This window comes from Mus pahari, chromosome 3 (genome assembly GCF_900095145.1).
Source record: "Mus pahari chromosome 3, PAHARI_EIJ_v1.1, whole genome shotgun sequence".
In the NCBI taxonomy this organism is placed as follows: domain Eukaryota; kingdom Metazoa; phylum Chordata; class Mammalia; order Rodentia; family Muridae; genus Mus; species Mus pahari.
The window spans coordinates 22,436,287-22,449,781 of NC_034592.1; the positions used below are offsets into that span (position 1 = coordinate 22,436,287).

The 13,495-nt window shown below is 44.7% G+C and overlaps 1 protein-coding gene across 11 annotated transcripts in view; it reads left to right on the forward strand.

Annotated features, from left to right (window-relative positions):
- The window catches only part of Cntrl (centriolin), a 75,176-nt gene that overhangs the window by 39,760 nt on the left and 21,921 nt on the right, over window positions 1-13,495 (forward strand). For 10 of the 11 annotated variants that reach the window (XM_021192972.2, XM_029536468.1, XM_029536464.1 and 7 more), the window contains 9 exons: window positions 385-592; window positions 1,274-1,453; window positions 3,436-3,615; window positions 4,696-4,812; window positions 5,090-5,234; window positions 5,684-5,832; window positions 7,943-8,132; window positions 9,436-9,749; window positions 11,598-11,806. In XM_021192972.2, coding sequence (XP_021048631.1) covers window positions 385-592; window positions 1,274-1,453; window positions 3,436-3,615; window positions 4,696-4,812; window positions 5,090-5,234; window positions 5,684-5,832; window positions 7,943-8,132; window positions 9,436-9,749; window positions 11,598-11,806 — 1,692 coding nt within the window. The remainder of the gene's footprint in view (window positions 1-384; window positions 593-1,273; window positions 1,454-3,435; window positions 3,616-4,695; window positions 4,813-5,089; window positions 5,235-5,683; window positions 5,833-7,942; window positions 8,133-9,435; window positions 9,750-11,597; window positions 11,807-13,495) is intronic. The other variant, XM_021192973.1, reaches the window with a different exon arrangement.

Genomic DNA, 13,495 nt, shown 5'->3' on the forward strand with positions numbered 1-13,495 from the left:
AAGTTAGTGTGAATCTTCCCTCTTCAGAGCTGTGGCTGGGACCAGCCATGAGCCTGTCCTGCTCAGGCTCTGTAATACTAATGTTTCTGAAAGGCTGTGATGCAAGATTGCTTAATTCTAATAATGGTGTTAAGTCTCTCGAAAGTACATTGTATGTGATCAGAAAGAAGAGCCACATTATAGCCTTTGGGCAGAGAAGCAGTACAAAGCAGAATAGTGTCAAGTTAATGGACACTCATCCTTAGCCTGTGTCTTCAGAATGGCACAGTGGTTCCATATAATGGCTTACACAGATACCAGTCCCTTCACACAATGCTCTCTCCTCCTAATGTTAGCATGAGCATGTTTGCATCAAAATTATACCTTCTTGTTTTTTCTCCATAGAATCCATAGTCCTTCAGATGTCTTAGGGAAAAGTCTTGCTGACCTACAGAAACAGTTCAGTGAAATCCTTGCACGATCCCAGTGGGAAAAAGAGGAAGCCCAAGTTAGAGAGAGAAAACTCCATGAAGAAATGGCTCTCCAGCAAGAGAAACTGGCGAATGGTCAAGAGGAGTTCAGGCAGGCCTGCGAAAGAGCACTTGAAGCCAGAGTAAGGAAGGGCAGAGACTGGGGAGGGAGGCCTTCAGCAAATGTTGGCAGCATGTAAATCAGCATACCCATTATTATTTTCACTCACAATACGTTTCAGTGCTGTGCTAAAGCCCAATGCTGAATATAGCTATTGATGTCAAAGCTGGGCCTGTTTGTAACACTGGTTTCCTTGTTACAATGCAAGTGAGAGATATTTTATAATGAGCAGAAAAATAATACCACATTTGCTAAAGTATAGTGTTGTGCCAGAATCTGTTTGTTTTTAACCTATTGATGTTCATATTAAGGCAAGCAGTCAAATCCCAGAAAACAAGATCAAAACATCTTTGGTCACTGTTTAGTACAAAACCTTGTTATATTCCCTAGTAAGGAAATGATAGCTTCACAGCACTCTTATTTTGCTTAAGACATACAGATACGTACATATGTATGTATGCATGCATATATGTATGTATAAATATGTATGTTTATATGTGCATGTTTACATGCATGTTTATGTATATATGTATATACATAATATATATATATATATATATACATATATACACACACACAAGCCTGAAATCCCAGCACTCAGGGTATGCAGGTGGGAGCATGGTTTAAAGCTAGCTTGGTCTGTATATCAAGAGCTTTTCTTAAAAAAAAAAAGAAAAAAGTTCTTAATTGTATTTCCTCACAGATCAAGTTTGATAAAAGACAACATAATGCAAGAATCCAGCAATTAGAAAATGAAATTCACTATTTGCAAGAGAACCTAAAAAGTATGGAAAAAATCCAAGGCCTTACAGACCTCCAGCTTCAGGAAGCAGATGAAGAGAAGGAAAGAATTCTGGCCCAACTCCAGGAGTTAGAGAAAAAGGTGAGAAGCCTAGGAAAGTAAGGGACCCGTTTCCCAGGTTCTTCCTGGTGACAGGGTCAGAGGTAGAGCCCACACTCAGCTGTCTGTGTTGCCTGCACAGTGCTGAGCAGGACCTCACAGCTGGGTACTTGGACCTGAGACTGTAGAGGGAAATGAGACTTGGAAATGGGAGACCCAGCTTTAGGGTCATTTAGGTGATAGTTAACAAATGATAACAGGATGGCTTATACCTGAGTACATCCATGGGGATTACTTTGACACTCTTCACCTCCCTTTGTAATACCTTGGTCTCTCTGGTGGCATTTTCGCAGTCTTCCTCTACTTACCCCAGTGTCATCTCCTGAGTCACATTCAGAAATTTCACTCCATGCTTCTGAAACCACAGACTACAGCATCTTGCTCTAATTCTAGCCCCTGTCTTTCTAGCCCCCACATGTGAATGCTTTTCCTGCCTCCTTGAGCTTCTGATTCATCAACCTCTAGCTTTTCAGTCTCTGCTTTCCTTCTTGTCCACCCTAGAGTTCACAGCCAGTTACTGAGTCTTTGTTCACCCATAAGTAGCTTCAAGTTCCTTGTCTTTCTCCTGTCTCACTTCCTTACAGAACTTAGATTCCCTACTTTCTTGGGGTCTGTTCTCCCTTGGGGGAGGTAGAGTATCAGTCTCTAGCACAGTGACTAGTCTCACCACATCTCACTGTCACATTTCACATGGCGTCAGTCGACGCCAGTGAACTCACCTCACCCCACTGTGAAGGAGGCCGCCTCCTTCTCTCATCTGCCCTCCCTCTCCTCTCTGCCTCAGCAAGTGATCTACCCTCTAGGAACCTTTAGTCACCAAGTCCTCTTGACTTCCACCACCCTTGTCTACCCATCCTCCTCCTGGACAACTGCTGTGCCCACTTAGCTGGTTTCCCAATTCTACACATGACACAGGTCCACAGAGTAATCAGCCTACCTTTGTAAAAGGGGAAACTTGTTGGAGTCAGACCCTCCTTGTTTTCCAACCTCCACTATTAAAGATCAAACTTCTTAAGCCTAAGATCCTGCGTGATTTGTCCATTTTGATACCCTCAAAAATGTCAAGGTCTTCACTATCACATATCCAGGGCCTGATACAGTTATTTTGAAGGTTTGCCCATCTGTTATGCTACTAAGAAATTAGGTTGGGTTTTGGGAGGTTGTTTGCTTAAGTTTATTCTTCTGTGTATGTGTGTCTGTATGTATGCATGCATATATGTATGTATTTGTTTATTTTTATGTGTAGGGGTGTTTTGTGTCTATGCTATGTACCATGTGTGTTCCTGGTGCCTGCCAAGTCCAGAAGAGGGTGTTGGATTTTCAGGAACTTGAGTTACAGGTTGTAAGCTACCATGTGAGTTCTAGGAATCCAACTTGGGTCCTCTGGAACAGTATCAGTGCTTTTAACCTCTGAGTCATCTCTCCAGCCCAACATTCTTAACTAAGAAAAACATTATTTAAAAGGGTTTATGTGTAGGGAGCTGGAGAGATGATTCAACTGTTAGGAGCAGTGCTGACAACCATGATGACCAGAGTTCCGAGTCTAGCAACCTGCACAGCAAACCGGCCTCTTGCATACACCTGCAGTCTGAGCTGTGCAGGACACTGACACAAAAGGATGCTTGCACTTCCTGGCTCCAGCCCAGCTCAGAAAACACACACCCTAAGCAAGATTCTGTCTCAAAGGGCTCAGGGACTCAGTGGGAAATGATCGGGAAGGACATATGGTACCCTCTTCTGTATCTACACACAAGTGTGCACACACTCAGATGTGCATGCACGCGCACACACACAACTTGTTTTAAATCTCTGGTGAAGTTAATGTTGAAGCACCTGGTATGCATCAGGTACTGTTCTAAACATGTGCTGTGTCAGGGAACAGAGCCTGGCCCTCTTGGGGCTTACACCTTAATTTACTGCTTTTAAGTGATCTTTTTATTTCATTTATGATTCTTTTATTTTAGAAGAAGCGTGAAGATGCCAGATCTCAGGAGCAGTTTCTTGGTTTAGATAAAGAACTGAAGAGTCTGAAGAAAGCTGTGGCTGCTTCTGATAAACTAGCTGCAGCTGAGCTCACCATTGCCAAAGACCAGCTCAAGTCCCTGCATGGAACTGTTCTGAGAATTAATCAGGAGCGAGCAGAGGTCAGTACCCAGGCTGGTCAGGATGTGCTCAGTACTGTCTCAAAATGAAGAAGCATGTGTTACTGATCCTAGGTGCAAACTGGTCATCTTACAAACCACTGTTACACTGATTGCTTTTTCTGTTGGTTTGGTTTGGTTTGGTTTTTCAAGACAGGGTTTCTCTGTGTAGCCCTGGCTGTCCTGGAACTTACTGTGTAGACCAGGCTGGCCTCGAACTCACAAAGATATGCCTGCCTCTGCCTCCTGAGGGCTGGGATTAAAGGTGTGTACTACCACTGCTGAGTCTGTCTGTTTCTTTTAAGAACCGGTGGTTATATTCCATCACAACTCCCAAGAATCTATTTGGAGCCATCAAATAAATATTAAAGGATAACAGTCTCCTTGGAGAAGTTATTGCCACATACATGCTGGGATTCCAGCTTTGAAGGCTTGCCACTCAGTCTCTCTGAAACTCAAATTGTTTTCTCTTCCTCCTCCTCCTTCCTTTTCTCCTTTTTCTTTTCCTCCTCCTCTCTCTCCTCCCTCCTCTTCCTCTTCTTGTTTGCTTTTTTTTTTTTTTTTTTTTTTTTTGAGCTAGGATTTCTCTGTGTAGCCTTGACTATCCTGGAATTAGCTATGTAGACCAGGCTGGCCTAGAACTAACAGGGATCCACTAGCCTCTGCCTCTCAAGTTCTGGGATTAGGTGTGTGTGCCACCATGTTCATCTTGAGCCTTAAAATGTTTATTTTGTGTATATATTTGAAATCCTACCTTACAGGCTGTTAGTGCTCTGTGCGGTAATGGTGATGATGCTCAGTAGGACACAGATTTTAATGAGCTTGAGATAGTAGATTAAAGTAGGAGAAAATGATGAACGAGACCCCAGAAAGACAGCCATGGCAGGCTAGGATAATGAAGAGGATGTCCTTGTTCCTCTTGCAAAACCCTCCACTTGCCCCAGGGTGGATCAGGCTTTGCACCACATGTGGAGGCATAAGCCAGGCTGGTTATAGGATGGGGGCAGGGGATCACTCTGAGAGGAAGGAGGACTGGAGATGAGCATTTGTGACAACAGCACCCTTCTCACCATCTGTTTATAGGAGCTGCAGGAGGCAGAGAGGTTCAGCAAAGAGGCCATGCAAGCAGCCAAGGACCTGACCAGAGCGGAGGCGGAGATCGAGCTCCTGCAGCACCTTCTCAGGGAGAGAGAGGGCCAGGTCAGTGCTGGTACCCAGAGGTGGCCTCTTGCTAGCTCCTCTGGGTTTCTAAGACTGAGCTCTGCAGGTGATTGCTCAAAGCACTGAAGTACATTCAGTAGGCAGCACTTTAGCCTCACCTGCTCAGTGCCATGAAAATGAAAGGGGTAAGATGGTTTCCTCATTGGTAAAAAGTAAAAAAAAAAAAAAAAAGAAGAAGAAGAAGATAGGCTTCTTAGTTACATGGGTAAATGCACCTGAGTGTGCTCATTGACACTTTGTGTGTGGTTTTTAACAGTTCCGAGATGAGATGGAGAATGCAGACGTAGGTGCTAAAGGAGCAAACTCCCAGCTGCTAGAGATTGAGGCGCTGAACGAGGCCATGGCGAAGCAAAGGGCTGAGATCACAAGGCTCCGGGATGTATTACACCTCACGGGCACAGGTAAAGTACTGTTGGGCTTTGATTTGGGATGGTGCTGTCATTATAAAACTCAAGTGCCTTCTGCCTGTAGAGAAAAGCACTTAGCTGAAGGAAGTCATTCCATGCCTGATCTAGAGAGTCATGGCTTTCCTGATAAGTTAAAGAATTTAAAAAGCATTTTAGAGTGTGGTACTAGGGGATTTGATTTTAGCAAGACAAAGTGTTTATACATCTGTTAACTTTCTGCAAATTACTTTATAATTGTTGGACAGAAAGATGTTTACTTGGTGTTCAACAAAAAATAATTTAATTACCCAGGGGCAGGCTGAAAGTCAGCTTTGGAGACATGGTAGATTCTGTTGGCTCTCCTGGAGTCTCCTTTCTGTGTTGGGAGAGAGAGGAAGCCTGTGACTGCATGGCTGCTTCATACAGTCAGTGGCTTTCCTTCATACAGTGGCTTTCCTTTCCAGGTGAAAAAGGAGGCATTGAGAACGTGTTAGAGGAAATCGCTGAACTCCGGCATGCAGTCTCTGCTCAGAATGAGTACATCAGCACCATGGCAGATCCTTTCAAAAGACAAGGCTGGTGGTACTTCATGCCACCAGCACCATCGTCAAAAGTAGGAATCCTGTGTTGCTAGAAGTATATACTGAGTTTTTCTCCTTCCCCAAATTTGTTAGCAGGTGCTGAAACACTTCTCTGCTGAGACATACACTTAGGTTCTTCAGTGTTGTATGTTATTTGAGATGTAAAAATCGAGCTATTCCACAGAAAATAGTGCTTGCCTTTTTATGGCCAGTGTCAAGAAGTAGGTAAAAGGTTAGGATGACCTAAGCCCCAAGAGCTGACTGAGAATGATTATAGAATTGGGCAGAGGTGTGGACAGGATAATGGGTACCTGGGTTTCATTTCCTTCTTAAAACAATCCTTGGGTGTTCACCAGTCTAGGCCAGTGCTAGGCTGTATTAGAGTGCTGTGATGGCGGATACAGCCCTGCCCTCCGAACTCATGGGCCGTGTGAGCGTAATTACAAAACAGTGACATGCTGTGACAGCAGGTTTGCCCTGGGTGTGTGCTCTAGGTGCAGAGAGGTTGGTTTCAGGGATTCTTCTCATGAGCAAGTTCAGGAAGGGAGCAGAGTAGATGAGGCTGCGAGGTGAGCAGCGAGCGGGCACCCAGCAGGGTGTTAAGAAGGAGGACACAGCATGTGTAAAGAGGAAAGTTGCTGTGGCTCTGTGAGGACCCTTGAGGGTTAGATGGTTTGCTGGGAGCTCTGAAGCATGAGCTGAAAGGTAGGTTGGGGCTGTCTTAGTTACTTTCTGCTGCTGTGATAAAGCATGACCAATACTGCTCAGAGAAGAAAGCGCTTACTTGGGCTCTGGTTCCAAAGGATAAGAGTCTGTTGTGGCTGGGAGGCATGGCAGCTGGGACAGACCTGTGAAAGTGCACATCTTGAACCACAGATACAGAGAGCACAAGCACACTGGGAATGGTGAAAGGCTTTGAGCCCCCAGGCCTGCCCCAGGCAAGGCCACAACTCCCCAAACAGCACCACCAACTAGGGACCAGGTGTTCAAATACAGAAGCCTATGGGGCATCTTCATTAAACCCACGGGGCCATCCTTAACAAGGGGCCACTCTCTATGTCATGGGAAATGAGATTACGGTTCGTAGACTACGAGTCAAGAGAGTGTTCTAGCACAGGATAGAGTTATAGCAAGGTGAGCTTTATCTATTTCTCTGTTTTCACTATTTGAATTCCCACATGAAAGACAGAAGAGACCGGAGCTAGATGAGTGGAACTAGAAAGAAGAGGCACATTTAAGGGGTGGGCTTGCCACCTGAGCTTAGAAGTGAGGACTGGATCTAAGAAGGGCTTATCCAAAGCAGAGGGCCTTAATGACACTCGGAGAGTCACTGCAGGGCAAAGAGATGGCACCACGGGCACTAGGGCCCCAGGGCTCTGACTGTAGACTCTGTCAGAACCCACGTGCAGAATCCCCCCAGAAATGTGAAGGACGCCAACACCCTGTCACCAAGGAAGAGACAACACTGTCCGCCTGTGCTGAGTGTGCACCAGGAGACGAGACCTACAGACTGGGAAGCAGGGAGGGTAGAGGAAGCATGCTCCCAGAGAGCACTGCTCTCCAGCTTCCTTGAAGGTGTTGGGCTCCTTTACCTCAGCTGCTGGCCCTTGAGGACAAGGCAGAAGAGAAACCACTGGCAGTGCCGAGTGCAGGTGTGAGGAAGGGACACCCGGAGTCTGGTCACTTAGGGGGGATTTGCTACTCTCTTATGGGAAGTTGTGGCATAGAATAAGCTCAGACAGCCAGGTAACATGCCTTTACCACTTCAGTACCACGATGACCGGTGTTCCCAGAGAACGGCCAATAGAGCCGGGTGGGAAATGGACACTATTGCATAACGTCTTGAAGAGAGGCCATCTCCTTCACAGAGCAGTCTGACAGGACTCCACGTACTGCTTCCATAGTCCTCGCCGCTCAGCCTACCTGACACTGTTGTGTCAGATTTAATATGCTCAGCCATGTGTATGGACTATAGTTTATACCTGTAATCACTTCTTATTTCTATCTATAAGAAATGAGAGTCATGATAAGGAAATAACAAATTCTTTCTTAGTTTCCATGTATCTCGCCTTGGCTGTCCACTTTGATGTGTCTAAAGGCCAGCCTTTCCATGATGATAGGCAGTGTCTCCTGTTGCTTCAGGTTTCCAGCCATAGTTCTCAGGCCACCAAGGACTCCGGTTTGGGTCTAAAGTACACAGCCTCAACTCCTCTTAGAAAACCACAGCCTGGACAGCAAGAAGAGAAGGACAGCAGTGGACCTCTGCCTGCTTCAGGGTACTGGGTCTACTCCCCCATCAGAAGCACTCTGCATAAGTCATTTTCAAAGAGAGGTAGGCCACATTGCATAAGGAAAGCTGCATTTCTCGTACCTAGTTAATAACCTCTTATTGTTCCTTGAAATAAACAGATGCATTCCAAAGACTTTTCTTACTCGGATATCCTGTGGGATCCTGTATTGTTGACTAGTAACCTATCTTCCCATAGGGTTTCTATCTAAAGCAGCGTTTCTCAACCTGTGGGTCACAGCTACTTTGGAGTCAAATGACCTTTTCACAGGGGTCGCATATCAGATGTCCTATATATTAGATCTTTACAATTGGTAACAGTAGCAAAATTACAGTTATAATGTAGCAATGAAAATAATTTTACAGTTGGGGGTTACCACATGAGGAACGGTGTTAGTGGGGTACAGCATTATGAAGGCTAAGCTGCTGATCTATAAATACCTGCAGCATTCCTGCTCCTCAGGGCTCTCTGCCTTTGTTTTCAGTGCTGTGGGTTGAGCACAGGGCCTAGCACATGCCACCAAGTTACAGTCTCACCCCTAAACCTCCACATTTTAAACCACTTTTCTGTAATCCCAAACCATCCTCGAGGTTTAGTAAGACTGCTCACTGCATGGTTCTTCCCTCCACTCTCCTTCCTCCATTCCAGCTGAGCAGCGTCTTGGCTTATGCTTCTGAGTCATGGGTATTGTACCATTTATTTTACCATGACTTTTCATAACAGCTCTGCTAAAATTGTCAGAGGTTAATCTTCCAACCTCTGCACAAAGAGTAAGACTTGGGTATGTCTAAGCTCTTGTATTGTATAGCTCTGTGGTCATAGTCAAATCATTTTGCTACTCTGAGACAGTTGATTTACATGACACGGTAGTGCTACCTTTTGATGATTTGTTAATTAAGGAAGTATTTGCTGGGATAGGGATGTATCTCGTTAATATAACCTCTAACAGCACAAAAGCAAACAAACGGGGACTATTTACTGGGAAGTACCTACTGAGTGCTTGTTTTATTGTCGGGTTAGCAGACATAGTCCCTGCCTTTAGGGAATAAGAAAGAAGTCGCCCATCAAATTAGAGTGGCACATGTTGTGGCAGTAGTCGATGTAGAGTTCTGTCTGACCTAACACATCTCTGTTGATATTTTATATAGTATGAAGCACATATGCAAATGATTGGTGAATACATTAATAATTAATGGTGACTAAACATGTAATGTTGGCTTCTGAAAACACTTTGTATTGATCTGCTTCTTACACCTCCAGTTGATCATTTTCACAGTTGTTTTCCATCTCTAGTGTCTCGCTGTTTCTTCCTAAATCTGTTTTCCTACTTTCCTGTTTATGTCTTAGAAGATGCAGACAGTGGAGATAGCCAGGAAGAAAGTGGACTGGATGACCAGGAGGAGCCCCCATTTGTGCCTCCCCCTGGGTACATAATGTATACTGTGCTTCCTGATGGGTCTCCTGTACCCCAGGGAGTGGCCCTGTATGCACCATCGCCTCCATTGTCCAACCTGAGCCATCCTCTGACCCCCAGCACCGTGGTTTATGGCCCACCTCCTGCTGGAGCCCCCATCATATATGGACCTCCTCCTGCCAACTTCGCTGTTCCCCTTGTCCCCGCGGGTGTGCAGCATTGCAACATCCCAGAGCATCATAACCTAGTAAGTGGGGACTGCAACTTTATCCATATTGTACCATGCATTAGTGTTTATATAAAGCTCTCACATACTAGTACCTATAGCTTGTACATATGTGAGCATGCTTCACATGTACATGTGTGCCTGTATATGCAGATATGTATAAACAGCATGCAGGAATTATCTCTGAGTTAACTGATGATTATAAATTATTTTATTACTTTTATATGGACATTTGAGTTTTGTTTTCCTATTTGATGTTAATAATACCCAGTACTTTACACTCTTAGGATTTTATTAGTTTTAATTACATGTGTATTTGTGTTGGGGAAGGTGTGCATGTGAATGTGGTGCCCTCAGTCAGAAGTCAGAGTCACAACCCCAGAGCTGGAATTATTGGCAGTTGTGAGAAGCCTGGTGTGGGTTCTGGGAGAAGAACCTAAGTCCTCTGAAAGAACATTTGTGTGACAGCTTTCCAGGAGATACAACAAACACATCTACTCACCCCAGATAGGTGGCTACAACAGACTAAAGTGTAGATACCACCAAAAAACAACTTAGTGAGCCAGTGAGTCTTGTTGGGGTTGCTTACAGGAATGTGATGAGATTTTGCTTACAGGTGTAGCAGTAACTCCTAGCGCTGCATCAGCATGACTAACTCCAGCAGGCTCACAGAATGTGGGACATGAAGCACACTGCACAGCCAGCAGGCAGCTCAGCAGGTTGAGAGTGGCCTTCCAAAGCGACTCCCTTGTCTAAGCCTTTCGCAGGCAGTGCATTGGTTCCTGCTTCATCCAGGCAGCTGTTCTGGTCTCAGTGCCTTTTTGCAGCTCTCAGCTTGTGCTGACGTGCTGACAGGGAGGGGCCTAGTGAATCTGGTCACTTTCAGAGACGCCCTGAAGCTATTTTGAGTTCTTTACCTTCCTGCTTAAGGGGCTTCCTGCAGGATGGAAAATTTCAGTCTAGGAGGAAACTGTCACACACAGAACAGAATTACTGAGCTATCTCAGCCTCTACAAATACTTTTTAAGCAGCATTTTACTCTCTCTCTACTGTTTCTTTATTTGAAGATGTCTTAGGTGACTGACTTCTTACATGTGCCTTGTATTCTTGTCTTAGGCTAGATCCCAATCTGATTGGTTCTAACTTTTTGGTTCTAACTTACTAAACTTCATCCCAGCTCCTCTTTTGTGCTCCGAGCTTTCGGGGCCTTTGTTCTCCTCTCAACTCACCACTGAGGGAATAATGAGGAGAAGATAGTGTTCAGACCACAGTCCCTGCTAGCAGGCCACGCTTGGTCCATAGGCCCCCATGCAGGAATCACTCAGTTTCTCTGCGGCTTTATGGTGTACAGACAGCTTGTGAGAGTTCTGTCTGTTAAGCATTTATGGATACTCTGTCAGATTGCTTTTCCTCTCCAGAAGTGCATGACTCGCCAGCCTCTCATGTGCTTTCTGACCTCCTTACACTTTACCTTCTTGTTTCTTGAGATTGGGTCTCCCCTCCCTTACTATTATTATTTTTTTTAAATGCAGGCAAAATACCTCTTCTGGGAACTTATTTAAACAGTTCTCCCAGTGTCCAGAGTGGTGAGAGACTTCAGTTTGTCTCTTCTGCTAGATGCTGAACTCTGGAGACAGAGAGAGGTGGTAAATTTCTAATACGTGGTTATACTGATGGAAGAGTTATGTGAGTCTGTCAGCTTCATCTGTGCCATGTGGCTTGACTCAAATTTTCTTTCCATACTGAAGACTTAGAATCTCCTACTATTTTTCAGGGTAACCACTTTAACTAGTTAGTTTCAACTTTTGACAGCAAAGCAGGAGAGACATCCTCTGGCATTTCTATAATGCATTCACTTTCTGCTTTCAGGAGAATGAAGTGTCTAGACTAGAAGACATAATGCAGCACTTAAAATCAAAACAGCGGGAAGAGCGGCAGCAGAAAGCATCCGGGCAGCATTCTGAGAAAGAAGTGGACGAGCTGCACCGTAATATTGATGACCTTTTGCAAGAAAAGAAAGAATTAGAACTCGAAGTAGAAGAATTACATAGAACTATTGAGAGACACCAACAACGAAAGTAAGCATTCACCGTTGTATTTTTATAATTCAAAGGATATAATATCAGCGCTGAAGGACATTCTCAGTTAGCACTGCCTCGTAAATCATTCTCTCGTTTTAGAAATGTCCTAGATCCTAACTGCAAAATAATAAATATTGGCCATGTGTAGGTGGAGCTGGCAATAGGAACTAAGAAACAGAATTTAATTCCACTTAACTTACTGCCCACGTGGTAAATACCATTGACAGCACACACCTAAAGCCACCTGGTTAATAATTCAGATCAGCTTTTTCTATAGTTGTCTTTGAACAGCATAATCATTTTCCTTTCCAGCCACCATAGCAAAGTAGACAACAGGAATTCCAACCCTTGTTCTCCAAGGCATCGGTTTGATTTCCTTGTCCTTCTGACTTTGCATACAAAAAGCTAACTAACCCCTTTCTCTTATTTCTGTGCTGTGGCCTTTAATTAGAGGACTCCTCAACCACCATAGGAGGCTCCATACTTGCCACCATGTCTAAAATCTTTCTCTCTAGTCTGTCAAGAAAACACTGTGACTCAGTGTCAGCTGCCCTACTCTGTTACCCTTCAGCCTCCCACAGTGCTTGGCCTGAACTGTGGTCTCCCCATGTACCCCTTGGCTCTGCCTCCACACCTTCACATGCCTTCCCCAAGCCCTGTCTCTCTGTCCTGCCTTTCAAAACAAAAGTGACGATGGACAGACAGCAGAGGTGGCTTGGGCTTTAAGTTAAAGCACTTGTTGCTTTTCACAGAGGGTGTAGGTTCAGTTCCCAGCACCCACATAGTGGCTCATACACACCTATAACTCCAGTTCCAGGAGATACATCCTCTTCTGAACTCTGGGACCAGACACTCAGTGGTGCACATACAGACATGCAAACAAAACATTCATACACATAAAACCTTTAAAACATTAAAGGTAAGGGGTCCCTTTTGTAGTCGGCCTTTTTTTTCTCAGGTATCTTGTACAGTGCAGGGTTAGTCACCTTTAGTCACCGTTAGTATAGCCCCGCTTGAGCAGTGCTATGACCAGCCAGAGTCACTGAGGGGAATAGCTGGCCCTCCATCTGTGGGCGCCAGTGTTAGCATGGGGTCAGCTAGTTCACATGCCTCTGCTGTCTGCTTGGGTACATGAAATGCTGTTTTCTGTACTAGTCATGAGTTATGGCAGTTCCCTAGTTTTTGTCATTTATTGTAGACTAGCCTGGGCCTTAGTGTGTTAGGGAGGCCTGTGAGGCAGGCAGAATGAGAGAGATGCGGCCACTGCTGCCTAGGAGTGGGCAGCTCTCGCGAGAGCCATGCTGAGGAGACTGGGACTTGCTTCCTGCTTTGGGGGGGGGGGGGATAAAGCTTCTTTTCATGTGAGTGGACATGTTAGGGAGAGGACAGAGCAGGCAGGGCATAGGTCCACTTCTCCCACTCTAGCAGTATAAATGATTACTCTAGGAAAATTGGGTAACACTTGGTGTTCAGAGAAAAAAGCCAAAATTATCTGCATGCCTTTGTTTAAAGAAAGAAGGAAAGCATCAATGTGCTGAGTTTGATATAATGTTTTTTCTGCCAAGCAGCCAATTTTCAGATAATTTTGTCTTGTTAGCCTTGAGTTACTGAATTTTGTGTCATGACTTTTTGCCAAATCTTTTATGACAGTTTTACTCCAACATAAAGAAGTCAGTCACAAAACAG